General features: G+C 44.1%; 1 protein-coding gene across 2 annotated transcripts; it reads right to left on the bottom strand.

Moving 5' to 3' along the window:
- Positions 1-8723: 8723 nt before the first annotated feature.
- On the bottom strand, positions 8724-23203 carry TOR1AIP2 (torsin 1A interacting protein 2). Of its 2 annotated transcripts, XR_004375895.2 has the most exons (6): positions 23010-23203; positions 21471-21645; positions 17951-18514; positions 16582-16671; positions 13788-14613; positions 8724-10694 (listed from the first exon to the last, which is right to left on the bottom strand). XR_004375895.2 is itself a non-coding variant. In XM_032796191.2 (5 exons), the coding sequence occupies exons 2-5, from the start codon at positions 21502-21504 to the stop codon at positions 13838-13840; spliced, it is 1464 nt and encodes a 487-aa protein (XP_032652082.1). In that variant the 5' UTR covers positions 21505-21645; positions 23010-23203; the 3' UTR covers positions 11831-13837. The 2 variants fall into 2 exon arrangements, 1 of the variants encoding a protein (XP_032652082.1); XM_032796191.2 differs by lacking the exon at positions 8724-10694 and having other exon boundaries at positions 11831-14613.
- Between the last annotated feature and the right edge of the window lie 2405 nt (positions 23204-25608).

Here is a 25608-nt window from a genome sequence, read left to right as displayed (position 1 = left end):
GTGGGCTGTACCCACTAAAGGGCCTTATCCAAAGCCTATTGATGCCAATGGGAATCTTTCCATTGATTTCAGTGGGTTTTGGATCAGGTCCAAAATGCATCAGTAACAGAAGCATGAACACCTTTTAAAGGTGGGGAATGGGAGCTCAAATGTGATTACTAGTTCACCATAAAACACATGCACTGGGGAATACCCTAGTTGATCAGTAATGCCAGCCAGATGATGGAGAGGTGATCCTGCAGAGAGTGAAAACACCAACACAAAATTCAGTTAGAAAAAAGAAGTGAGACATCCAGGCTAGCACCACGTGCATGGTCGAGGGCTCAGTCCAGCCTTGTTTGCTCCAGTCTCCTTTGTTTACAAAGGGAAATCAGCACCAGAACGATAGGATTAATGACATTCTGTCCTTCCTCTCCAGGGTGCAAAGCTAGCTAGAGCCTTTTAGCAATAGGTTGACACATTAGTGGAAAGCTGCAGAGTTTTTTTCTAAACTGAGACAACGTGCAGCCCAAGAGAAGGAGGGAATTCTCACCAGCTGGGCCTCCTGCCCATGAGTTTGAGGTGCTCACTGTAAAATTGTGCAGTGTTTTTCTTTCCTGGAGCACTTCAGCTGCTTACATTGATTCTATTAAGTTTAGACCCACCAGTGACCTCACCATGCCAAGCTAATTAGCCTGGGATGGCTCTGCTCTTACAGCCATGGGTGCCAGGACAGAACAGGGCTCAACTCTAGCCATAGAAATATGAGCCTTAAGTTAGCTAGTTGGCCCTGAACTCTGATAGCTAACCGCAGAAAGAATTGTTCCTCCTACTCCCATTTAACATCAGATCTGCTTTCCTTCTGCTTGCAGGGGGGGATGTGGGCTGATCCAGTGCTCATTGAATCAATGGGCATTTTCCCTTTGACTTCAGTGGGCTTTGGATAGGGCACTGGATGTTCATCCAAAGGGAGAGATCTTCTGCTGGAATAAGCCAGTTCCATGTGGATGATACTGTGAAGTCCCCAATTGCTATAAACTTCTCCACCCCTTTCTCCCCCTTTCTCCACCTCCCAGCTGCCTGTAGCTTATTGTTTTCACATAAAATTGTAGTTGATAGGAGCTGTGTGCCCATGTCTACTTCACTTTGACTGGTGCTTTGGTTGGCTCTGGCCCCAGGAAGACATCAAAGATGTTTCTATCTCTCCAGGATGCCAAGAATTCTGCTGGAGTCTGTCTTTCAAACACAGAATGATCTACTTTAGTGTTTCCCTCTGTCGAGGGAGGTCTGCCAAGGCCGGGGGCTGGCCAGCCCCATTCACTTGGCCCTTCCCTGTCACACCTGGGCAGAGTGTGGGACTTAAAATGAAGAAAGCCCAGCAGTAAGGGGTGACTGGGGAGAAGTGTGGATGAACTGCTCCTTTCTAGGCCTCAGAGCCCTTTGCAGATGGCTGGCTGAGGAATGGGCCCAGGGGAGAGCTGGGAGGTTCTGCACTGGAAGATGTGAGGGAAAACAGGTGCAGCTGTTAGGCCCCTTTGGCAAGGTCTGGGGAAGGAGCCCGAGTGAGCCTAGGGCCAGAGGCTAGTGAGAGGTTGACCACAGTCTGCCTGAGACTGTTGTGGACTCCTGGAGCTCAGTGGGGAGTGAAGAGGATTATGCACAGACCCTAGTGAAAGGAAGGAGGAATGTAGGGTGCCTTGATAAGGGGAGGAAGAAGTATTTACAGGCCTGAGTGTAAGGCTGTGGACATTGGTAACCCCAGAAGGGGTGGGACCAAATGTGACTGAGCCAGAGGCATTTGCAGCTGGGGAGAGTTGTAAAAGACCACAGGAAAACTAAAGCAAAGTGCTGTGCTCTGAGACTGTAATTCTTCTAACACCTTCCTCTGAAGGGTAACAAACACAAGCAGAAAATAGGCAAGATTTTTAAAAATTGGTAAGAGAGAGTAACAATAGTGGAAAGAAATTTTATGTTCTTATGACAGAGAAGATGGCAGGAGAAAGGAAGACTCGTTCTCTTCATTTTATAAATGGGGAACTTAGATCCAGAAAGATCAGGTGACTTGCCCAAGGTTGCACAGAAAGTCCTACATAGAGTTCTCTGGACAATTATTGTTGATTTTTCAATAAGTCTTGGAACACTGGGGAAGTTCCAGAAGAAAACTAGTGTTGTGCCTATATTTTAAAAGGGCAAATGAGATCATTTGGGAAGCTTTGGACTGGTCAGTTGGATGTTGATCCCAGGCAAAATAATGAAACAGCTAATACTAGACTCAGTTAAAGAATTAAAGGAGGGTAATATAATTAATGCCAATCAACAAGGGTTTATTGAAAATAGATCCTGTCAAATTAACTTGATATTTTTTATGCAATTACAAATTTGGTTGATAAAGGTAACTGTGTTGATGTAATATACATAGACTTCTGTAAGGCATTGACTTTGTAAGGCATGGCATTTTGGTTAAGAAACTAGAGTCACACAGAATCAACATGGCACACATTAAATAGATTAAAAACTGGCTAACTGATAGGTATCAAAATGTAATTCTAAATGGGGAGTCATCAAGGAGAGGATGTGTCCGTCATGGAGGTCCCACAGGGATCAGTCTTGTTCCTGTGCTATTTAACATTTGTATCAATGACCTGGAAGAAAACAGCCGATCATTACTGATAATATTTGTAGAAGACTCACAGCTTGGGGGAGTGATAAATAACGAAAAGAACCGGTCATTGATATAGAGCGATTTGGATCTCTTGATGAGCTGGATGCCTGAAAACAATATGTTTTAATACGGCCACATGTAAATGTATATATTTAGGAACAAAGAACATGGGCTGTACTTACAGGGAACAGTGACTCTTAAAACGATTTGGGGATCATGGCTGATAATCAGCTGAACATGAGCTCCCAGTGTGATGCTGTGGTTAAACGGGCTAATGCAATCTTTCCATGTGTAACCAGGGGAGGATTCTTGACCGCCCTAAACACTTCAATAGATTCATGTGTTCCAGGGCCAGCAGGGACCACTATGATCATCTGGTCTGACTTCCTGGGTAACACAGGCCATACGCTCAACACTGGCTTCCTTTCCCCAGCCTTCATCTGTTTTTTGCCCGTCTAGGTTATGTAAGCTCCCTGAAGGCTTTGTGTAGGTACATACAATACCTAGTATGTGTTGGGAGGTTACTCTAATATAAATGGTGGTTTGCGCTGTATTTAAAACCCTGAAAAAATATCTTCCTCTGAAGCAGCTGAGAATGTCTTAGCCCCTTACGTGGTTTGAATCTCTGCCCAAGGTCCTCCTTCATTTACTTCACAGGGCGGGCAGAGTACGCCACTAGGAAGGATGGGCACCTGCATTCTAATCCTGATACAGCTTTCTTGGCCATTCATGGATATGTAGCCCAGTTTACTTACGGAGGAAAGCAATGCCATCTGGTGGTGAAAGTGTGTATTTAAAGAGCCACTGTTGGAGTTCCATCAGCAGGATCTCAGAATTTGGAATTAATATTTAGTCAAGCAACACTAACCATATTTTTGTGTCTTCCTTGCTTCATCTTAACTCCTCTACCTTGTCTATTTCTGCGTCATTTCTTTAGCTTTTCCGCCCTGCCTGCCTCTCAGTGAAAAACTTGTGCTACAGCCACAGAATCAGGGTCTTAATCGCCTCTATTTTAGCTGGGAGCACTTACAAATTTATTTGCTGTCATAGGAATGTTACTGATTACCCAATTGGCCTAGATTTTATTTTGGACTTGGTGGTTATTTTGTATGTGCTGACACACATGGCTGACAGCTTTTAGTCTAAGCATTGACTCGTCTGATTTTGTAGTTCTCTATAAGACTATATAGCAACTCACACAAGTGTAAAAGAAAACAAATAATGGGATTATTTTCCCCCAGATTTCCCTTCATCCAGGCCAGAGGAAGAAGGAACTAATTTAACATTCCAAGTACTCATGTCCTCCTTTTAACCGCTTGGCGTGTATTTGAAGCACCTGCTATCCTTCATATAGCTTATCTGGAAAGCCTAATTCTGATACTCAAGGGATAAAGGTGCACAAATGTTCATCACTTTGATTTGAAATGGTCATTTAGGGCCTGAGCCAATGCCAACTGAAGTCAATGGAAAGACTCTCATTGACTTCAACGGGCTTTGGATCAGGCCTTTAAAGGTGTGAGTGAACAAAAAAATTAATTGGACTGTGTTTTTCTTTTTTTATCATGAAATAGCTATTACTCCGTAATGAGGGCTGTTTGTTTTTGGTTTTTATTTAATTTTTCTCAGGAATTTATCTGTGTTTATTACTATTACAACAAAAACAGGTGAAAATCGGTGCAAAAATTGTTAATTTTTCTGGGTAAATATCGGGGTTTATTGTGGTGGATGGAAAGACAAGGGGAAAAAGTATTCAGTAGATTAACGCTTTGGTGAATGGAATTCAGTGTGGTTTGCTGCAGAACTAAAACAGAACTCAAAACACAATGCTACCTCTGAGTTTAAGAAAACACTATAGCTCTAATCCCCAAATAAAACTTTATATTTGAATAACAGTAAGGAGGGGAGGGATAGCTCAGTGGTTTGTGCATTGGGCTCACTAAATCCAGGGTTGTGAGTTCAATCCTTGAGGGAGCCATTTGGATCTAGAGCAAAAATCTTTCTGGGGATTGGTCCTGCTTTGAGCAGGGGGTTAGACTAGATGACCTCCTGAAGTCCCTTCCAACCCTGATATTCTATGAGCTATTAGTCTATATATTTACATTTAATAATTGAGCCACATCATTTACAGCACATACACTTAACTTCATCCTTTTCTCCTGTTTTTTGTTTTTTTAAACTTTCAAATACTTCCTTGTGTTCTGAAACATATTCTGCAACAGGTTTTCATTTTCTTCCCATTTTAGTGTGTCAAATCTTTAAACCATTATCTGCTTAGAGTTTGAAATGTATGCATTGTGGCTGTGAGATTCACCAGAACGTTCAGATGTGCATGCACTTCAGAGCTTGCATGCGTGCCTGTTTATTGTGTGTATCTCCTAGACTAATATATAGCCTTACTTCAACAAGCAGCATTGCATATACACACAGACTAATGCAAGGCCACCAGGGGGCAGGCAAGTGGGGCAATTTGCCCCAGGCCCTGCAGGGGCCCCGTGAGCCCTGGCCCAGTGCCAATCCGGGTCTTCAGCGGCAGGTGGCCCTTCAGTGCTGCCAAAGACACGAAGCGACTGAAGGGCCCCCTGCCGCCGGGTTAGTATGAGCGCCGCAGCTCCCCCGCTTTGCCCCAGACTCCCTGGATCCTCTGGGCGGCCCTGCTAATGTATTATTGTAATACATATAGCTCATGCAGTGTATTGTATTTTCCTAATAGAACAAGGTATTTTTATATATATTTGAATTTTACAAAAGTAGGGTGAAATCGGGGGAAAAAACAGATTAATACTTTTTGTAAAACTTGGGATTTTTTTGATAAAAAACTGTTCAAACTAAAAATGTAGGGGCTTATCCATACTCCATACATGAGAGTCAAGTGTCCAAGGGAGCCCCTCTGTGTGACACCACCAATTGCAGGTTTGACCTTAGTCATAGTGTCAACAATTGGTGGGTCGGAGTCATGCACTGGTCAGGCAAGGTAAGGATTTTGGTCAAGGAACATAGTATGTGAATTACCAGATGGCACAGAGTGAGGGCAGCTGCTAGAAGTAGGATGTTTATATTTTCAATTTTTATAGACTTAAACGAGATTCTTGATACACAGATTGCTTGATATTCATACCAGCCTGTTGCTTTGTAAATGCTGAAAAATCGTGTGCTGAAAACAGGAGTTCAAAAATACCAGTGTACGCAGACTCAAAGACGACTATCTTGGAGCCCTTCTGTGGTTGCTGATAAAGCTGCTTCAGTTGCCCTGTTTCCACAGGCTTTCAAATACAAGCTGATTCTGCCGAGCAAAGGCGGGGACCCCACAGTCTCCTATACATACTCCCTCCAGCCCCCTGCTGTGAGCCACTCAGGGCAGGCGGCTGGGAGCACTGCCATAACCCCAGCCCACACCCTCAGCCCCGTCTGGACTCCTGCACCCCCCACACATACCCAGCCACACACCCCCCCACCATGCCCTGACTCCTCCACATCCTCACACCCACCCTGAGCACCAAATGGGAGCTCCTGCACACAGACACCCCCATTCCCACCTGCACCCATCACACCAAATGGGAGCTGCCCCAGGTAAGCGCTCCACACCCCAACCTCCTGCCCCAACCCTGAACTCCCTCCCTCATCCTAACTCCTGGCCAGACCCTGAACCCCAAACCTCAACCTACTCCTGCACCCTAACTCCCTCTCAGACCCTGCACCCACAGCCCTGAGCCCCCCCACACCCTAAGTCCTGTCCAGACCCTAAACCCACAGCCCTGAGCCCCCTCCCACACCCTAAGTCCTGTCCAGACCCTGCACCCCAATGTTTTTTACATTTTTTTATAAAGTGCTCTTATCCAAAGTGCTTTACAGTAGTTAGCTAATGGTACAAACAATATTTGGAAAGATCATTAAGTTGTCTACCAAGACCTCCCAGCGATTTTCAAGTGGTCTGTGGAAAAATAAGTTAGACTACAAGAACAATAAAGGGACCTCACTTTATTTTCATTTACTTGCTATTACTTATAGGAGGAGGAGGAAGAAAAAAAATGAAAATCGGGGGTGGGGGGGATATGAGAGAGAGTGTTTTTTTTCTTGGCTGGGTCCCAAGGAAGGGCCCCAAAAATGAAGCTGAGCACAGGGCCCCAACAACTCTAAATCTGCCACTGGGGCTAACGCCTCCCCCACATCTCCCCACGCCGCTGCCAGAGGCTGACACCCCCTCCCCACACTCCCCGAGCTCTGCATGCTGCTGCCAGGACAGGGGCTGACCCCCTTCTTCACTCCAACTCCCTGGACGACTGCCAGGAGCTGATGCTGACACCCTCCCTACACCACTGTCAGGGGCTGGCCTCTACCCACCCACCAAGTCCATTCTGGCTGGGGCTGACCTCCCGCAAGCCCTACCTTGCACACCGGACTTTTTTGGTAAACTGGCATTTGTTCATTTGCTCTTGCCAACTGATCAGTTGGCAAAAGCAAATGGGATAAATGCTGGTTTTTGTAAAAAAAAAAGTCAGGATGGCCAGGACAGCTTAAAAAGGGAATTGTCCCAGCCAAACGGGGCTGTATGGTCACCTTATCTCCAGGCAAGTGAGTCTTGAGGAAGTCCAGCCAGGGCAGGGGCAGACCCTGACCAGGCTAATCGCGCCACTCCCAGGAGGCCAGAGTGATTCCCTGCCCTGGCACTGGACTGGCCCTGGCCACGCTGCCAGCTCAGCCTGGCAGACACTGTCACCTTCCAGCAGAGCCGGGTATTGGGGCCAGCATTTAAGGGAGAGTGTGTAGGGGGGCTGCTGGCCAGTGGAGGGTCTCTTGGGGGAGGGTGGGGTAGGTCTGTGTGTTGGGATGCTGGGCAGTGGGGAGTCTGAGTAGGGTGCTGTGTAGTTGTGGTGGTGGGCTTTGGGAAAGTGCATTGGGCAGTAGTTGTGGGTGGGGTGCTGGGCAGGGGTGGTGGTGTGCAGTCCGCTGTGCATGTGTAGTGGAGGGTCTGTGTGTGGGGTTGCTGGGCATAACAGTTCCAGGGGACGCTGGGAATAGGGAGTCAGGGGCTGTGGTGTGGCCTGGGCCCACCCCCGAGGGAAGGGGCACACTGGCAGCACAGGGCTGGGTGGGCCAGTGTGCAACTGCCGGTTTGTATACAGTGCCCTGGCACTGGGCTGGGTGGAGCGGGGCCAGCCCCACCATGCCCCATTGAACCTGGCTGGCCCCTTGATCTGGGGACCGACCACCCCACACCCTGCTCCTTTGCCCCCACGGGGGCCCACAAATATGTTTGGCCCTGGGCCCACAAAACATTAATCCGGTCCTCGATTTAGTATTGCACAGGATTGCTAGGTTCAGCAACTGCCTGCTCCAAAGCCATAGAAGTCCAGTGGAAAGGCCATGATTGCCTTAAATCAGCACCAGACGGGGTCCCAGGTATTCCTCTTCAGCCATCTGTCTGTCTTATCTCCAGGTTTCTCTCTCTGGTGGGGGTGTTACTGAATCCTCCGTCACACATCAGAAGACCAGAGTAAATGCCTGAAGTTTACATTTGGTAGTTCACCATCTGAATGAACAGGGCATATTCTTTGGATCCATGGAATACAAATGCACAAGCTTCAAGTGTAGGGTTTGCTAAGACTGGGCCAGAAACAAACAGAGTTAATGCTGACTGCTGCTACCAGTGTGACAGAAAAAGACAGGGCAAAGTGTGTTAAGCATGCAATATCTGAGAGTAGGCGTTGCAGGGAAGCAATACATTAGCGTTCCCCATCCACCCACATGGAATCCCAGTGATTCAGTAGAACTCCACATAAGCACAATGGTCTAACCACACTCAGTTGCAGGATTGGGCAGTCAGAGGCTGATCCAGAGTCAATCAGAACAGAAAGACACTCTACCTTCACTAAACTTTGGATCAAGCTTTTAGATGGGCTATGTTAGCATTGGACCTGTCCTGACCTAAGTATGGCTCTGTCCTATACAACAGATTGTCACGTATGTGCACTAAAACTCATTAGAAATGTATGAACAGTTTATAAAAAGACAAGGTTTTCAGTCTAACATTTAAGTCTTCGCTGGGTTCTTTTACAGCCTCATGATTTATTTATTTTTTTTAAAAAAAACTACTTTAAGAAGCACAAGGAAGTTTTTCTTTAAAAAAGCATAAAATTTCCTCTACACTGCAACAGCTCAACTGGTTAATGCTCATGGGCCATATTGTCCACAGTGCCTTATGTGCCTGCGAATCATTCCTTTCCATTGCACAGAAGACAATGCAGTACAAACGGAATACATAAAATTATCTGTGTGTGGCACTTGACTTTTAGATGTTAATATTTTTTCAAATCATTGAACTTGCACCATAGACTTATCTCTTGCTGATTATTAAGTCAAAGCAAACAATAAATCCCAAGCCACACAGAAAAACAAGGAAGTGCTTCCATGTTGAGCACTTCTTTGATTAAAAATGAAAAGCAGCCAAATACCCCTACCTCAAATTTTGTACAAAAATGTTCTTTGGACTGGACCCCTTGGTTTGCTGAATGTGAGTGCAGACAGACTTTTTACAGCCACCGTTATTCATTATTTTCCTTAAAACCTGATACAGCCAAGTTTTAGAATGTTGATTGCGTCTTAAGGAACACTTCAGAACACCAGCCCACCTTCTGTAGTAAAACCTATTTCCATTCTGCAGGGGAGAAAAAAGCACATGCTTTTCAACACAAGAATTGGATCACATATAAAATGCCAACTACTTAGGAAAAATGAACAACAGTCCCAAGACATGTCTTGAAATGGCCAGTCATGCTGAAAAACCACATCCAATGCATTCTGTTTGCAAGAATAAAAGCAGACTCTATTTTCAATGCAAAATCTCCACCTCCACCCCATCTCAATCCTGAGATTTGGAAATGTAGATGGGCTGCACCCCTGGGGCTCTAGTGAAATGAGTGAATACTGTGAGCTATGCTGTGAGTCAGCTTAGTCTTCCTTTGGAATGGTTCAGCAAGGCACCACTGGTGTGCGGCACAGGCAGCATTGGTGTACAGTCTTTAGAGGGTATTTTACAAAGTTACCCACCTCAGAGCGTCCAAGCATTTTCCTGTTGTTGCTTAATTAAAGCCTATGTCTTTGTAAGGCCCATTTTGGGCAGTTCACCTTGATTGCTCAATCCTTCAGTCCTCATATGGATTGTGCCGATCACAACATGTCTTCCATTTGGGGAGTTACACTTGGAAGTAAGCTCCACTTCTTGCCACAGCCTCTTCTTCTCCAACTGGAAGAGACCTGGGCCCTGATTTTGCAATGTGATCTGTGCATTCCAACTCTCTGCACCCACACATGTACAGGGAGTCTGCCTGCAGAGATCTCATTGCAGGATTGGGGCCTTTAGAGCTTTAGCCTAGTAACCTGAGTCCCCTCCAGCATGACTTTAGTAGCTCTTTTCTAGATACTTTCCAGAATGCATCAATACCTATGGAAGTAACATGCCCCCACGTGGCTCAAGCGCTTCCTATGTTATGTACAGAAGATGATGTGCAATAATGCATTGGTGTGCACCAAGCTGGGGATTCATAAGCTTTCAAACAGTGCATAAAGTATTAGCTCGTTACCAGCCATCAATGCACTCAGTTCCCCAGCCATATGAAGCACTCCTATTACTCTGAGTGGCTGCTCCCCCCAGCTGGTGAGAAGGTGAGCTCTCCCTATGCAGAGAGATCCCATTGTGACATGTCCTATAGGCGTTGAAATAAATACCTCTATTAACAAATGTCTAGGGAACTAAAAGTTAATCATAAGAGCTATTTATAGAGAGACCTAGAGGCAACTGTGAATTACAAGATTATTATGTCCCTTTGCTGTTATCAGTAACATTACAAACCATGGGCCGATCACCCTTCCCAGGGCTCTGGTGGGAGAGGAACTCTCCCTGAGAAAAGCCCTTGCCAAATTCCTCCTGGCCCCATCCAGCTTCCGTCTTGTTCTCCAGACCGAACCTCCACAGGATCTGGGGATACACTGCTATGGCGGTGGCTGCAACTGCCCCTTCTGTATAAGAGGGAGCAGGTGTGCAGGTGGAAGGTCCCCTCTGTACAGAAAAAACAATGAGGGAAATTATTTTGCCAAGGAGCAGAGTGTGAGCGGCCTGGGACATCACCAGCGACCCAAAGAGGCCATTACAGCCTTGCTGCTGAAAGCTAATTTCTTTGAAAGGGGTTGTGATAATTGGCTAGCTGGCTGTCCAGAAGGTGTGTTAACTGAAAGGAGGGAACAAGGGGGTAGCTCCCTTATGGACACCCAGCCAGCCAATTAGATGTAAAATCCCTCTTGGTGTCTGTTCTCTGCTTGCTTTACCTGTAAAGGGTTAACAAGCCCACAGGTAAAAGGAAAGGAGTGGGCACCTGACCAAAAGAGCCAATGGGAAGGTAGAACTTTTTAAAATTGGGAAAGAAACTTTCCCTTTGTCGGTTGTTCTCTGGGCAGCAGGGACACAGAGCAGCAATACTGTAAGCAGCTTTAAGCCAGGTTTGATTATAGATTATCAATTCATACCTCAAACCTACCTATCCGAAGCCTCAGATATGTAAGTAAAATTAGGGAATGTCTAAAAAGATGTGATTAGGGTTATTTTATTTCTTATTGGCTTGTGGACTCCTCTGTGCTAACCCCAGATGCTTTTGTTTGCTTGTAACCTTTAAGCTGAACCCCCAAGAAAGTCATTTTGGGTGCTTGATTTTTGGAATTGCTCTTTTAAAAACTAGAAAAAGCCAAAGTCCCAGATGTATTTTCTTTCTTTTCGTTTTTAATAAAATTTACCTTTTTTAAGAACAGGATTGGATTTTTGGTGTCCTAAGAAGTTTGTGCATATGCTGTTTCATTAGCTGGTGGCAACAGCTAATTTCCTTTGTTTTCTTTCTCAGCTCTTCCCCGGAGAGGGGTGTGTGAAAGGGCTTGAGGGTACCCCACAGGGAGCAATTCCCAAGTGTGCCTTCCTGGATCCAAGGGAGTTTTTTTGCATTTGGGTGGTGGCAACATTTACCAAGCCAAGGTCAGAGAAAAGCTGTAATCTTGGGAGTTTAATACAAGCCTGGAGAGTGGAAAGTACTAATTTTTAGAATCCTTGTGGGGCCCAACTTTCTGCACTCAGAGTGACACAGTGGGGATTCAGCCTTGACAGGGGCCATGTCAAGTTAAATATTTAAAAAAAAAAACAAGCCAACAACCTTCCTTCACCTGTATTTTTAATATCATCCTAGTTTAAATAATCTAATTGAATTTTAAAAATCTAATCTGGTTTTAACATCATCAAATTAATTACCTTCTTGCATTTCTCTCAATTTGGACAATGAAATCACCTTCCTGTTAGTTTTGTTTTCAGGTTCTCTTGCACTAACACAATGATGTGGGCCCAGTTTGGATGCTCTGACCACTGGGCCAGATGCTCCAGTGTGATAAGTCCACTGTGCACCATGTAAACCAGTGCAAAGTGGACTAAGAGGATCAAGATGGCCTGTGGAACTCTCTGCTTGTGGAAAGCTGGCAAAGTCATCTCCATCACCAAACTGCACCAATGGGACATCTCATTCTATTTAACATGAGCAAGATGATCTGGATCTGGCCCTTGGTTTGCAAATACTGCAGAGGGTTATGTGTGGTTCAGAAAGGCCTTCCACTGGAATTTTTAATAAAAATCTAGTTTGGTTTTAGGTTTTGTCTGATACAGTTTGGGGGCAGATTTGATCTGACAGGTTCCCTTCTTGGATAATATGGATCAATATTTTATCACTATTTTCTCTCCCATTACTACTCCCCTGCTCCCTTCTCTATCTATGTTTCCTGTTACTTTTCCTTCTTCTCTTTCTCCCACTTTCAGAATGGCCTCTCCTTTAACCATTACCAAATAGTGTCACTTGAAATGCAGCATTGTCACACAAATCTAAGAATCTTGAGATGCACAGCAGCTGGGAGACGTGGCACCTTTCCATATACGAGGGTTTCATATTAGATTGAAGGAGATATGAAGTAGCTACTTCAATAATAACAACTTCAGATTTCAAAATCTCCCTGAGGAATACCTCAGGATACCCCCTCATCCCCCAGGAGGAATCCTTAGAACCACTGTCAACCTGAAATTTTTTTTAATTGACTACTACTTTTAAAATTGCCATTTCTGGTTGAACACCCTATATAAAGTGAACCAGCGCCTCAGCTGGTGTAAATCAGTATCAAGGGAGCTGTGTTGATTTACAACAGCTGAGGCTGTGGCCAGTATATCCTAATTTTCTTTTTAAAATATCCCTTAAGTATTTTTAACTGGGGTGTTCTGCTCCCCCATTTCTTTCAGTCAGGGAGAAAGAAACTGACACTGCAAAGGAAACAATGAAATCACCTTTTGCAAAGTGCTGTCAAATGTAAACAAATGGGACTGCCGGGGAAGATAAATATTTCAACCCAGTTGTTTCTGTCAGTTATAGTAACCTCCTGTGTTACATGTATCTATAATAGGTACAATCTTTTCCAGGATAAATCTGCTTTTCAAGGTGTTGTTATCCCTTCAATAACCACTCCCTTTCCTATCTATTCTCTCCATTGGCCATAATCTTCTAGCTGTGCAGTTAGCAGTTTAAAATACTAGCTCTTCCCATCTATTAATCCACAAATGGGAAGCATCATTTTAATGTCTATTCAACATGATTGGCTGAGATGGCTTAGCGGCCAGGGATCGGCAACCTTTCAGAAGTGGGGTACCAAGTCTTCATTTATTTACTCACTCTAATTTAAGGTTTCGCGTGCCAGTAATACATTTTAACAGTTTTAGAAGGTCTCTTTCTATAAGTCTATAATATATATCTAAACTATTGTTGTATGTAAAGTAAATAAGGTTTTTAAAATGTTTAAGAAGCGTCATTTAAAATTAAATTAAAATGCAGAGCCGCCCAGACTGGTGGCCAGGACCTGGGCAGTGTGATTGCCACTGAAAATCAGCTCATGTGCTGCCTTTGGCATGCGTCATAGGTTGCCTACCCCTGGCTTAGCCAGTTACGCCTGCGCCATTGGGTCTCACTTTGAAAATTATAAAATCTTGCCAAGAGGTAAAAATAGATGTGACAGTGTCATGCTATTATAAAGTGAGCTCATTGTTCGTTAATGGCTCCAGATCCCTGGCTTAGTAATAACTTGCCTCCTCTACACAAAGGCTTTGGCTGTCCTGGAAGCTGATTTCATTCATCACTATGGTTTGGTTTGGAAAGAACAGCCATTGTTCTCTATGGCTTTTACTGGATGGATGGGCAGGACCAAGTGGGAGATGCGGCTCCACAATCCACTCAACTTGTCGGTGTCCATGTGGTTGTAGGAGCTGGGAGTGTTGACATTGGTGAATTTGGCCCAGAGGAAATCACGGACTCTCTCCTCGACTTGCTGTAGGTCTATATTAGCCTCCAGTTTCTCTTCCTCCAGCAGGACCGTTAAGAGCAGTGCCACGTCTTTGAAGGCTGCGCTCTCATGGTCGCAGTACTTGTAGAAGATCAAGGTGGAGCCAGCAGGTAGCGACTCGAACCGGTGCACCACTGCGGCCCTCTTGCCCTCCTCAAAGCCGGTGCTCAGCTCATAATCTACCTCCAGTTTAGCTTTGTCGCTGTTGAGTGTGGCTTTACCAGCCCCATCAACCTGGATTGTACTGGCACAGAGTGAGGTGGAGTAGGCATCTGCAATACGGTTGCTCAGGCACTTTAAGGTTTCTTCACCTTCACGGGCAGCAGTAAAGATTAAAATAGCTGGCTCGCTATGACTGGAAGTGTTGAGATGCCTCTGCAATAATTTTCGCCCTCTAACCCACAGGTAAGAGCTCTGGCCCGGAAAGCTGTCCTTCAGCTGGTTAAACCCAGATAAGAAGGCCTCCAAGGCTGGATTTTCTGGCACATGGTGTGGCTGGGAAGTATAGTAGCCATTGCAATATATGCTGATACAAACCACAACTACCAGGCCTCCCAGCCAAGTTGCAAAACCTGTTAGAGAAGGTTGAAGGGAAGGGACGAGAGAGAGAATAAAAGAGTCTGACATGAGTACAGTGGCATGCTGGAGGCTAGCACAGAGATATGACTGTCTTCATCCACCTCCCAGACCCCAAAATCTGCTTTCTAATGGAAATGATAGGCTCACCACATCAACCTAGTGATGGTTCTGAAAATGTTTAATGTAGCACTGAAAAAGAACCCTCTTCCTTGAGGTTAGGGGACTTGCTCTGCCACTGAGCAGAGGCCCCTACAAACCCACAGACTGAGCTATGGCCCACAGCTTTGGAACCATGTCATGAGATCCTACACGTTCCCTTGGGAAACTTCAGTCCTTTGTGTGATTTATTGCCTTTCCCCCCTAGAATTTAATGCACCAAATCCCAATCCGACAGCACTTTTTCACAGCTCTTTACTAATGCAGTTTTGTAGGCCATCAGTTTAAGGCACTCAGTGGCGTGGTGGAGCTGCTGGGTGCTCAACCTTCCAAAATCCAGTCTGCTTACTATCTAAGGTACTTATATGGTCCCTAGTGCTGTAGTGTCTGAGTGCCTCACCATCTTCAGTGGGCCTATCCTTAACAGCCCTCTGAGGTAGGGATGTATTACTCCTGTTTTATGGATGGGAAACTAACGCACAGAGATAGCAAGGCCCAGATCCGTATGGGTATTTAGGCCCCTCACTCTCATTGATTTAAATGGGAGTGAAGTATCAGAGGGGTAGCCGTGTTAGTCTGGATCTGTCAAAGTGGCAAAGAGTTCTTTCTTTGGCACTTTATAAACTAACAAACATATTGGAGCATGAGCTTTCGTGGGTGAATACCCACTTCGTCGGATGCAGGTCCAAGTGGGTATTTACCCACAAAAGCTCATGCTCTAGTATGTTTGTTAGTCCAAATGGGAGTGAGGTGCCTAAATATCTTACCAGATCTGGGGCTAAGGGCCAGATTGTTAACTATATTTATTTAGACATTGCTGTGCTCAGCATTGCAATGCCTAACTGACTTGGAAGCCTAAATCTCATTTTCAAAGGGATTGGGGTATTTGGAATCCTAAAAGCCATTGGCTTTCAATGGGATTTTGCCCCCTTCCCCCAAGTGCCTAAATCCCTTTTGCAACCGAGATTTAGCCTCCTCATTCAGTCAGGCGGCACAAAGCTGAGTGCAGCAACACCTAAATACCTTTAAAACTCTGCGCCTTAGAGAATTGCCCAAGATCCCACACATGCCAAACAGAGGATTGAATCTCGGTCTCCTAAGTCCCAGACTAGCCACTGGACCAGCCTCAGCCTTTTAGCTCAAATCTTAAATAAAGATTTAGCAGCTTAACTTTAGTCAGCTTTTCTTAAAATCTTTGCCACTATTACCGAGTACAAGTACCTTGTTGGTATTTATTTTAAAGAGACAGTGGCCACCTCACAATGTCCCTGCAGGGAGGAGAGGACAAGTTACTTGGAGGGCCCTGTCACTGTTGCCAAGGCATGGTGCTGTGGGATTGGGTTATGGGGAAGGAAGCATACCTTCCTGCACAGCGAGCAGGTGTGTCCTGCACACCTTTCCATGCCCTGGGAACTTTAGGGAAATCCCATGTATTATGGGACTGGGCCAGAGGCACCTTCATTATGGATGAGAGCTACTTTCTATTTCATACCCACTTCTCTAAAATCCCCAATAAACTACATTTGCAGCAGTTTTTGCAAATCCCGGGCAAAAGGCTTAATCCACTTCTGCAAGAGCCTCCCGTCAACACAGGGGGTTAGGTTGGTATAACCACATCACTCAGGGGTGTGGATTTTTCACATCACTGAGTGATGCAGCTATACCGATGTAAGTTTGTAGTACAGACCTGGCCTGAGAGGCCTGAGTGAAAGGTCTGAATGTGTTTCATTATCTGATCCTGTTGCTGACTGTTTCCAAGGGAACTGTGAACAATGAAACGCACAAAGAAACCTTCCCGTTCTCACCATTGCCTAAAAAGGACTTCTCCTTCTGTGGCGTTGCTTCCTGCCTCTTCCCTGTCTCTTGTGGATGGGCTTCAGCCTCTGACTTCCTCGCTGTGGGTCAGATATTTAAAAAAAGGGAGATGAAGTTTGCCACTCATTAGTAAAGGCAAAAATCAGTCTAATCACACTATTAAAAATAAAGTCTGCATCCATAGAACACAAGACAAATCTGTGAGACTGCTTTCAGCTGCAGCCACCTCTGCTTTGGGAGGCTGTCATCACCCTGCAAAGAATGGAAAGAAACATGCAGGTCTTTAAAGCCTCTCACAATTTCCCTTCTTCCCAAGCAGGAGAGAGCAACTCAGTGAGAATGAGCCAGCTGGGATCTGTGCTGAGCTGGAGATAGCTGAGCAGGGATGAAGCTCTTTAGAAATTGCAGCTTGCCCCTGGGTCAGCTCAGCCTCCAAATTTTGGGTAGGGCAAGGATCTTTATAAGATGCTCCACCAGCAAGTATCAGTGGGGATGGGGCAAAGAGGCTGATGAGAGTTGTTTCTTACGCAGCTACGGTCTCTGCAATAGCTGCAAAGCTGGGTGAAATGTCCTACAAACAGAAGCTGCCCTCGATTGTGATTAAATGCTTAAAGTGCGGTTCTGCTCTGAAAAGTGTCTGTGTACGAACTGAACCTTCTTAGAATAGCTCTGTTCTCTGTCTGTGCTCAGTCAGACCTCCTGAGTTTAGTGACAAAAGTATATTCTTGCTGCTCATTACTTCGGAACCAGCGCAACCCAGAGAGAGTGAGCTAGAGCAGCAGTTCTCAGCCAGGGGCCTGAGGCCTCCTGGGGGGCCCTGAGCAGGTCTCAGGGGGTCCACCAAGCAGGGCCAGCATTAGACTCACTAGAGCCCAGGTCAGAAAGCCAAAGCCCCGCCGCCCCGAGCCCTGCCACCTGGGGCTGAAGCCAAAGCATGAGCAACTTAGGGGTTTCAATGAAACAAAACTATTCATGAACAAAGCCCCTGGTTGTTGTGAAGACTTTCAACTTTTTGTTGGAAAAAACAAACCTGCAAAAACCAAAGAAGAGCTTTCGTTTTACGATTAAAAGTCTAAATTTTCCACAGAACAGAAACTCATTTGCTGACTAGCTGTAGAAGCAACCGTGCTGACTCTGAGGCCAGAATGAGTTTGCAGGGCTGGCAATCTGGGAAAACATATTCCTACTTGTAAACTCAGCACAGGTGATCTGAAATCCTTGACTGAGAGACAAAACCCTCAATGTCATTCTTACAAAGCCCCTTTTCAGACATTAACCACACATTTAAGTTGAAGGCAAGGGATTTGCAGAGACCTTAAACATGGCAGCACTTCATCATACAAACTACTGTTGACTCACCTTCAGTCGAGTGTCTCTTCCTTGCTGTGTCTTGGGGTCTCTCTCCCTCCTTGTTTGAGATACTCTCTTTCGTTGGTTCCAGGAAGTCTGCAGATGGAAGTGTGGTTTCCTGGATTATGGCATCTTGTGGCTCTCCTCTGGGGGTGGGCACACTGTTCTCCTCTTCTGTTGGGGGTTCCCCTATGATTTTCTCCTCCAGAGCAACTGGCACTGAATGTGTTTTCCTTTCACCTAAGGAAGATACCATGTCTTTGTCCAGGGAATAGTCTGGTAAACTCATTGTGTTAAGGTTCAGAAGGCCTGGAGATTCCTCAGTGTTTGTTTTCAGAGAAATTCCATCAGAAATTCCCTCTGAGGAATCCTCTTCATTTACTGCAGAGGGGTTTCCAGACACATTGTTTGTCTCTTGGGGACCTAGTGTTTCTATTTCTGGGGAGGTTTTCAATTGGACAGAACCAGAATCTTCAATCATCTTTTCTTGGTGGGTCCTCAATACATTTTCACCTTCTTGGACCTGGGGAGTCCTCTCCTCCTCTCTTCTCATCAATTCTTGGGCCGGGTAGGCTGTGGGATCAAAAAGTCAAATACTGTTTATTTTCATTAATATAATGGTCAAGAATACTGAGTTGCTGACTAGTTTTCTATAAACTCCCACCAAAACTCCTAGTCCTATACGCTCCAAAACTGACACACAACAAGAATGGAGATGAGATTCCCATGACTCCTCACAACCAATGAACTACACTGGACCATCTTCATAGAGGTCTCAACCTGGTCTCTAAATTTGTGCCTGCCACTCTGCAAATACAATCATTTGTTCACGCTAATAGTCCTGCAAAGATTGGATCCTGGCTATTTTAGAAATGTACCCCTCTTTCTGTAATCTGCACCCAGCTGTGAAGACCAGCTGGGACATATAAATGGTCACCGAGAGTCTTAGGTGGAAGTCCCTTGATTCTGTAAGTATAGTCCATCAAATTGCAGAATGTGTCATAAGGCCTAACTATGCATCTGGGGTTTCCCTAGTTGGTATGTCAAGGAGAAGAGGATGTAGATTATGTTTTGTGGTTTGGGGAGTTTCTGCTAGTGGTGTTGACATGGTAGCAGATTGATCTGAATGAATTCAAAACATTTCTTTGCAACTACTGTACATAAAAAATGTAACTTGCTTCTGCTATATTTCTGATCTTTTTTCATTGACATTCTGTGGTTGTTCTACCAAAGAATTTAGGTTTGTTTGCAGAAACAGAAATGTAAAGCGAATATTGGCACAAAGGAAGTTTTGAACTCGTAAATATGAGTATCTGTGCCAGGAACTTTAATCTTAGACTTCCAATCAAGGAACAAACAACAGATATAAGAGAGCTATAGGATCTAGCAAAACTACCCAACATGGTTCAGATTTCAAATACTGAATATTTGGAACAACCTGCTCACAAAAAATCTGCAGCTCAAGAACTATTATCACATGGAAATTCTTCAGTAAATAATTTTGAATACAAAATAAATCTGACAAAATTGTAAGATGCTCTCAGACAATTCAAGAACAGTGAAACAAATATATATTTGTGGAATACAGTCTTTACTATGAATTAATTACCCACTGAATTCTTTTAGCACCGGTGTGGATTGGGTAAAGTGAACTTATGTGTTCAAGAGTTCTTTGGGGGTTAGGGGACTGTAATTTATCTGTTTTACACTAGCACAGTGGTTCTCAAACTTATTTGATCACGCTCCCTTCATTGTGTCTGTAGTAGTTTATGCCCTGCACCGCACCACTACATATACCGATAAAAAACAATCGACTTGCAACTCTCACTAAATATGAAAAACAGTAAGGCACTGATTCAAACAGAGCCAACAGACAATTGTAATGAGTAAAAGCAACACTGAAACTGTGGTTGATGCTTACAATTAAAGGTGCACCCAGTGTCATAGCAAACAGATTTACATACAAATGGCAATGACTCTGTAAAATGCTATTCATTCTTACCAGAAATCTGTCAAAACGCACATTGGGGACCTGAGGACCTGATATGTTTGGAGGAATCAGCTTTGCTAGTTATTCATTGCTGTGGGTAAAATGTGCACATTTTTTCTCCCTAAAGCTTCTCACACCCAGTTTGAGAACCTTTGCACTAGAAAATAAAAGTACACAGTATACACAGAAACAAAAATAAATTGTCCAGTGAGGCTTCTGAATACCCAAGTTGTGCACAGGTAATTGCTGTGAGGATCATTCTGGTTTACCTATGCAAAATCTGGGGCCAGCAAGCTAGAGGCCATGTGTTGAACAGTTGGTCTATGATGTGACCAGCTATAATTTCCTGATCTCTGGGTTCTGTGGAATTTGGATCTCAGAACTGATTCAATTCTTCTTTGTATGGAAAACACGTCCCCCACAGGGTTTCTGGAACAATTTTATAGTGGGAGTACTGAGAGCCATTGAACCAAACTGTAAACCCTGTATATAATGAAAATCACTTCAAGCCACGGGGTGCAGCAGCAACACCCCCAGCACTCACTTCTCAAACATAACCATATTCATGTTTTTAGGGAAACTGGGAACTTTAAATTCAGCCCTGCTTCAATTAGTTAGTTCATCAGCAATAAAAGCTACTTTGTTAATTGCCCCAAATGTTGGCCTGTGGGACCTCTGCCCACCTCTGCTTGAAGCTTAATTATTTCAGAGGTCAGAAGGAGGAATAGCTCACTGGTTTGACCACTGGCATGCTAGACCAGGGTTGTGAGGTCAGTCCTTGAGGTGACTACATAGGGATTTGGGCTAAAAAATTTGTCTGGGGATTGGTCCTGCTTCAAGCAGGGGGCTGGACTACATGACCTCCTGAGGTCCCTTCCAACCCTGAGATTCTATGAAAGAAATTCCCCTCTATCCTCTACAGCAGAGCAGAATTAGGTAACTGTACTGTGTTGAGGTGCAGGGTGGAAAAGGTTCTCTTGGTCTGAAGCACTGATCGCTGTCATGGATAGAACCCTGGACCTAGGATAGGTATCTATGGCCTTGTCAACACAGGGATGGCTTGTTCTCACAGGACTCTGAAATTCAAACCGCTAGCTTTGCTTTAAGTATGAGAGTGACTGTTAGGGGCTTCCTTTTATTGAACAGGAAATACAGAAATGAAACAGGCTTTTTCCTTTCCAGGTTTTAGTTTCATTGAGGAGATTTTCTCTTCCAGTGTGTCTGAAAATGCAGTAGCTAGGGACTATAGCACTGGAGACATGCATGGAACTGCCTTAACACTCAGCTTTTCAATGAGAACTTTGTTTAAACACAGATGCCCCAGCACGCGCACCCACACACTGGAATCCAGCCCATCTCTGCAAGCATTCACCCACCATGGCCCCACCCTATTCTTAAAGGACCAGCTCTCATTTCTCTTATTATATAACTAGTAATAATGACAAATACAACAGTACACAAATATTGAAAATTATTATTAAATATTAACCTATTTCTAAAACATCTATTCCAGGGACCTCACATTCACACCAGACTTACGCCGGTGAGGATCCTGGTCTCCATTTTCTGCCATTCTCTTGATCGTTTGGTGTTTTGGTTTCTTGACTAGATTGTTACACTTCCTGATTAGTCATACAGATGCCTGCTATCTTCTTTCTGGTCCGAATAGTTTGATTAGTCTCAACCAGCTCATGGAGACCATCCCCTGAGACAACTAAATACAAAGAATAAAGCAATGACTCATACTGGGAAACTTTAGACCTTCCCCACCACCACCAAAGCCATTAATAAAGCTGTTTGGAGCTGTGTGAGCTTGTTACCTTTGCGATGGAATATCCCGAGATGCACCTCAGATAATCAGTGACATCTGAACACTTCAGGCCTAGTGCTGTTAACAAGCAGCTAATATGACTGTAAAGGTGTTCACTTGGGTCTATATGGGTGATCTTCAATTATGTTAAGATAATTTGACTGGAAAAAAAAAACTCTTTTGCCCACGTATACAGAGCCCATATAGACCAGGCCTAAGCCCTTATATTTGAACCCCACTGGTGGGGCGGTGATTTGGGAAATCACACTGTACCTGTCGGTGCTGTCTCTGTGGTCAGAGGACTTCAATCTCCAGGGCTGTCGCACCAGCAATTTAATCCACTCATTTAAAATATGTTTGAATCAAACTGCCACATACAGAATATAAATGCTGGGGGGTGGGAGGAAGCGTGTTTTTTTTCCTTTTTTTTGAGGTGAAGATATATTTACCACTGAAATAAACTGACATTGGAGGCCAGGGCATAGGCAGTTGTGAGCCAGATCTAATGCTGCTGCAGCCAGTGTGAATGCTGGACACAAATCCCAGGAAAGGCACCGCACTAACAAGTCCAGGGCTGTTCTCCCTGTTTCTCACGAGGCTTGGAACAGCCAAGCACGAAAGGAAAAGAAAAGAGGAGGAATGCCTCTCAACCTGCTAAGGTGTAAGAATGTGAGCCTGGCTTTTGAACAGTCGCAAAGGCCCTAAGTGAGGGAAGAAAACAAATAACACAGAAGAGCAATGTGGGATTCAGTTTCTTCACGTAATAATGTTTTCTGTCGTTTCAGTTTCAAGATGATGCATTTTGTGATGCCAGTCATGTATAGTCAACACTAGTGAGCAATGTATTGTTTTCAGACTTGGCTAAGAGGAACGAGTAAGTACATGAGCAATTGAAAAGAGAAACTTTCCCTGATGGCAATCGGCTTGCATACAAGATTTCTGCTTAGTACAGGATCTATATGCACAGGACCAGTAGTCTGTGCCCTCTGTCCCTAATACAGAGTCTAATAAGAGACTTCCCCACACCAGATGGCCTACCGTCTCTATTGTCATGCCCTCTAACTGAAGGCAATACCATATTTGGAGTTAAACAAACAAAACTGGTCCCTATGGAGGCAAGCGGTCAGATTTACAGCTCACCCCCCAGGAATTTCTGCACTTTGCCGCCCACTCCAACCCACCAGCTTTTGATTCCTCCTTTGTGTTATTTAGAAAGAGCAGGAAGCGAGAAATTAAAAGTACAGTAACTCCAAGAGTTGAACACTTACTTGTGTGGATTGCAGCAGCTGCTCTTAGCAGGGATTTCTTAGCAGAGGGGTTGTTACAGGCGGATCCAAACTGCTCCCTAACACAAACGTCCCAAGGGCCCTTCAGTTTCAATGTTAGAGGGAAAACAGGTCCTCTCAAATACACACACCCATAAACTCTTAATCCTTCCACTGTCAACGTGACAGTGAACTTTGCACCCATTCAAGGTGCCATAGTGTGGAATGCTGGGATATGTAGTTCTGCCCCCACTCTGACTACAGCCGCGTTTCTTTGAGTGAATAGTCCCTAGTTGTAGATCAGTCAGTGGCTTTGATCTGATTAGAAACATGTATTTTCAGGAAATAACTCATCTGTTTGGACTTATTTACAGAATTCTACAATTGTACAGAGCATCCTTCAAACAGACTATCTCAAACTACTTTAGATGTTAAATAATAGAATTAAATTTATTTCAGCAGCAACAGCAGCATGGCAAATTCTAAAGGGACCTAGCCTCCTTGCAGCTCAAGTGGATCTTGAGATCAGATGGATCTCTAGCTCAGTCCCTAAATTGGTCTGGCTGGATATTCAGTCTATGTCTATCAATCATGACCTTATGGCACCACCAAATTGCCACCAAGCAGCCTCCAGATAATCCTCCAGATTATAGCCAGCTCAGTATTAACCTGTCTCTATGGGACACTGAGCAGGTGTCAACTGTTAAATACTTAACAAGCATCATAGACAGTGCTGAAGGATGCTCAAAAGATGTGGATAGTTGTATAGCAGGAGGTACTGCCATATTTCAAGCCCTTCAGTGATCTCTGTGGAGACGTCATGACACTAAGCTTGCTATGAAGCTGCAGATCTATAGAACCCTGGTTACACCAACTTTGTTGTACAGCAGTGAAATGTGGACATTGAGGAAGGCTGAAGAAAGTGGATTGATGTTTTTGATTCTTCATCAGCTGCTCCATATTAAGAAGCAGAACAAGATCAGCAATGAGGATATTAACTGAACCCAGCAACAGTCTCTGTCAGCCCTGGTGACTTTCTTGGTACAGATCTATTATTAGGATGGAAGACCAATTAACAGAATTACAACAGAGGGAGAAATTATAAAGAGGCATAAGTTAAGGGAGAAAAGAGACAATTTATGTAAGCAAAAAAAAACAAAACAGAAGCAAAGATACTAAGACATCACACTCTGGGCCATGTGTCTATGGAGTCAGTTCCTGTGGGCTGAAAAACGAAACTAGAACTGGCCAACGGGGGATTAGGAAGGGAGTGGTGTGCAGAGTGATGTGGCTGGAAAATCACTGATCAGTCAGTATGTACAGCACTGGCAGTGTAATATAGAAAGTGGGAAAGAAAAATCAGGGAAGCCAAGATTTATTGTTTTATTTTCTGGAACCCAGAACATCCCTATTTAGAAAATAAAGTATCCAGCCCTTCTCCCAGTGGTCTTCCTTGCATAGGGTCACTTCATTAAGCCAGCCTTGTAGAATACCAGGCTCCAGACTGGAGCAGGTGCAAAAAGGCTCACTTCAGTGTTAAAGATGGGACTGTTCAATGTTACCGTTATGCTAGGCAGCTTAAGAAGCAAAACTAAGCTGGAGTCAAGGGCCTTTTGTTTTTATCCCCTTCACTGATCTTTTAACAAATTTTCAAAGCAGCTTCATCTATTTAGTCATACCAAGGAATGCACTCAGAGGGCATTATTTAGAAACTGGTTTGAAAATGTTCTCCTGTATATGAGAGGAGCATGCTTCGTGGATATGCTTCCATTCACCTCTGGATGCATTGACAGGGCTGACCGTAAGAATGAGCTATTGCATGGATACTCCGTAGTTTAAGGGCTCCTCAACTCCTTCTAGCAAAAGGAGAGGAGAAAGAAAAAAGCCAAAGCCTGAAACCCATTCTCTTGGAACTTGGAGCCTCACAAAATGGAAAGGCATAGCACAGGCTGAGATGCACTGAAGGAAAATCTATTCTGTTTGTGTTCTTATACATCTGTTACATGACTCATAGAGATATAAAATGTGTCTTTCTGGATCATGTGGCATAATCTTTTCCTTAATCCACATTTCACAAACAAAATGTATTTGCCACTCTCATAAATTAATAGATTTTAAGGCCATGCATTTTCCCATTATATGAGGTATTAATTTTCAAATTATATTTCACAAGGCATATTTTGTACAAAGATTATTACAGTAGAGTGTAGGGCGTGATACAGGAATGCATTCGGTCACACAAGCTTGAAAACATAAAGCTAAACAGTTTTTGAGTTACAGGTGATTATAAACTACTCTGATTGGAAATGTTGACTTTGTCTAATTTTCTTTGTCTCCATCTAGCAAAATTATAACTTGTCACAATCCTGTTGTGTTTTGATAGGTGTATATATATTGTCACTTAGCAACATTTAACTTTTTTTTAAACTAAGGTTTTGGGTTTTTTTTAGAAATATACCAAGTTAAAGAAGGGTCAACAAATCAGTTTGTAGCACAGTAGTCCACTAGATTACGCAGAGCATATCCTGAAGTGCCGCTTTCATTTCAATCAGTAACTCACATAATTTAATTCTTGTAAAGCCCTTTGAGACCTTCAGATGAG

This window comes from Chelonoidis abingdonii, chromosome 7, assembly GCF_003597395.2.
Source record: "Chelonoidis abingdonii isolate Lonesome George chromosome 7, CheloAbing_2.0, whole genome shotgun sequence".
NCBI classification, from domain to species: Eukaryota; Metazoa; Chordata; order Testudines; family Testudinidae; genus Chelonoidis; species Chelonoidis abingdonii.
This window is presented reverse-complemented; position numbering and strand designations above follow the sequence as displayed.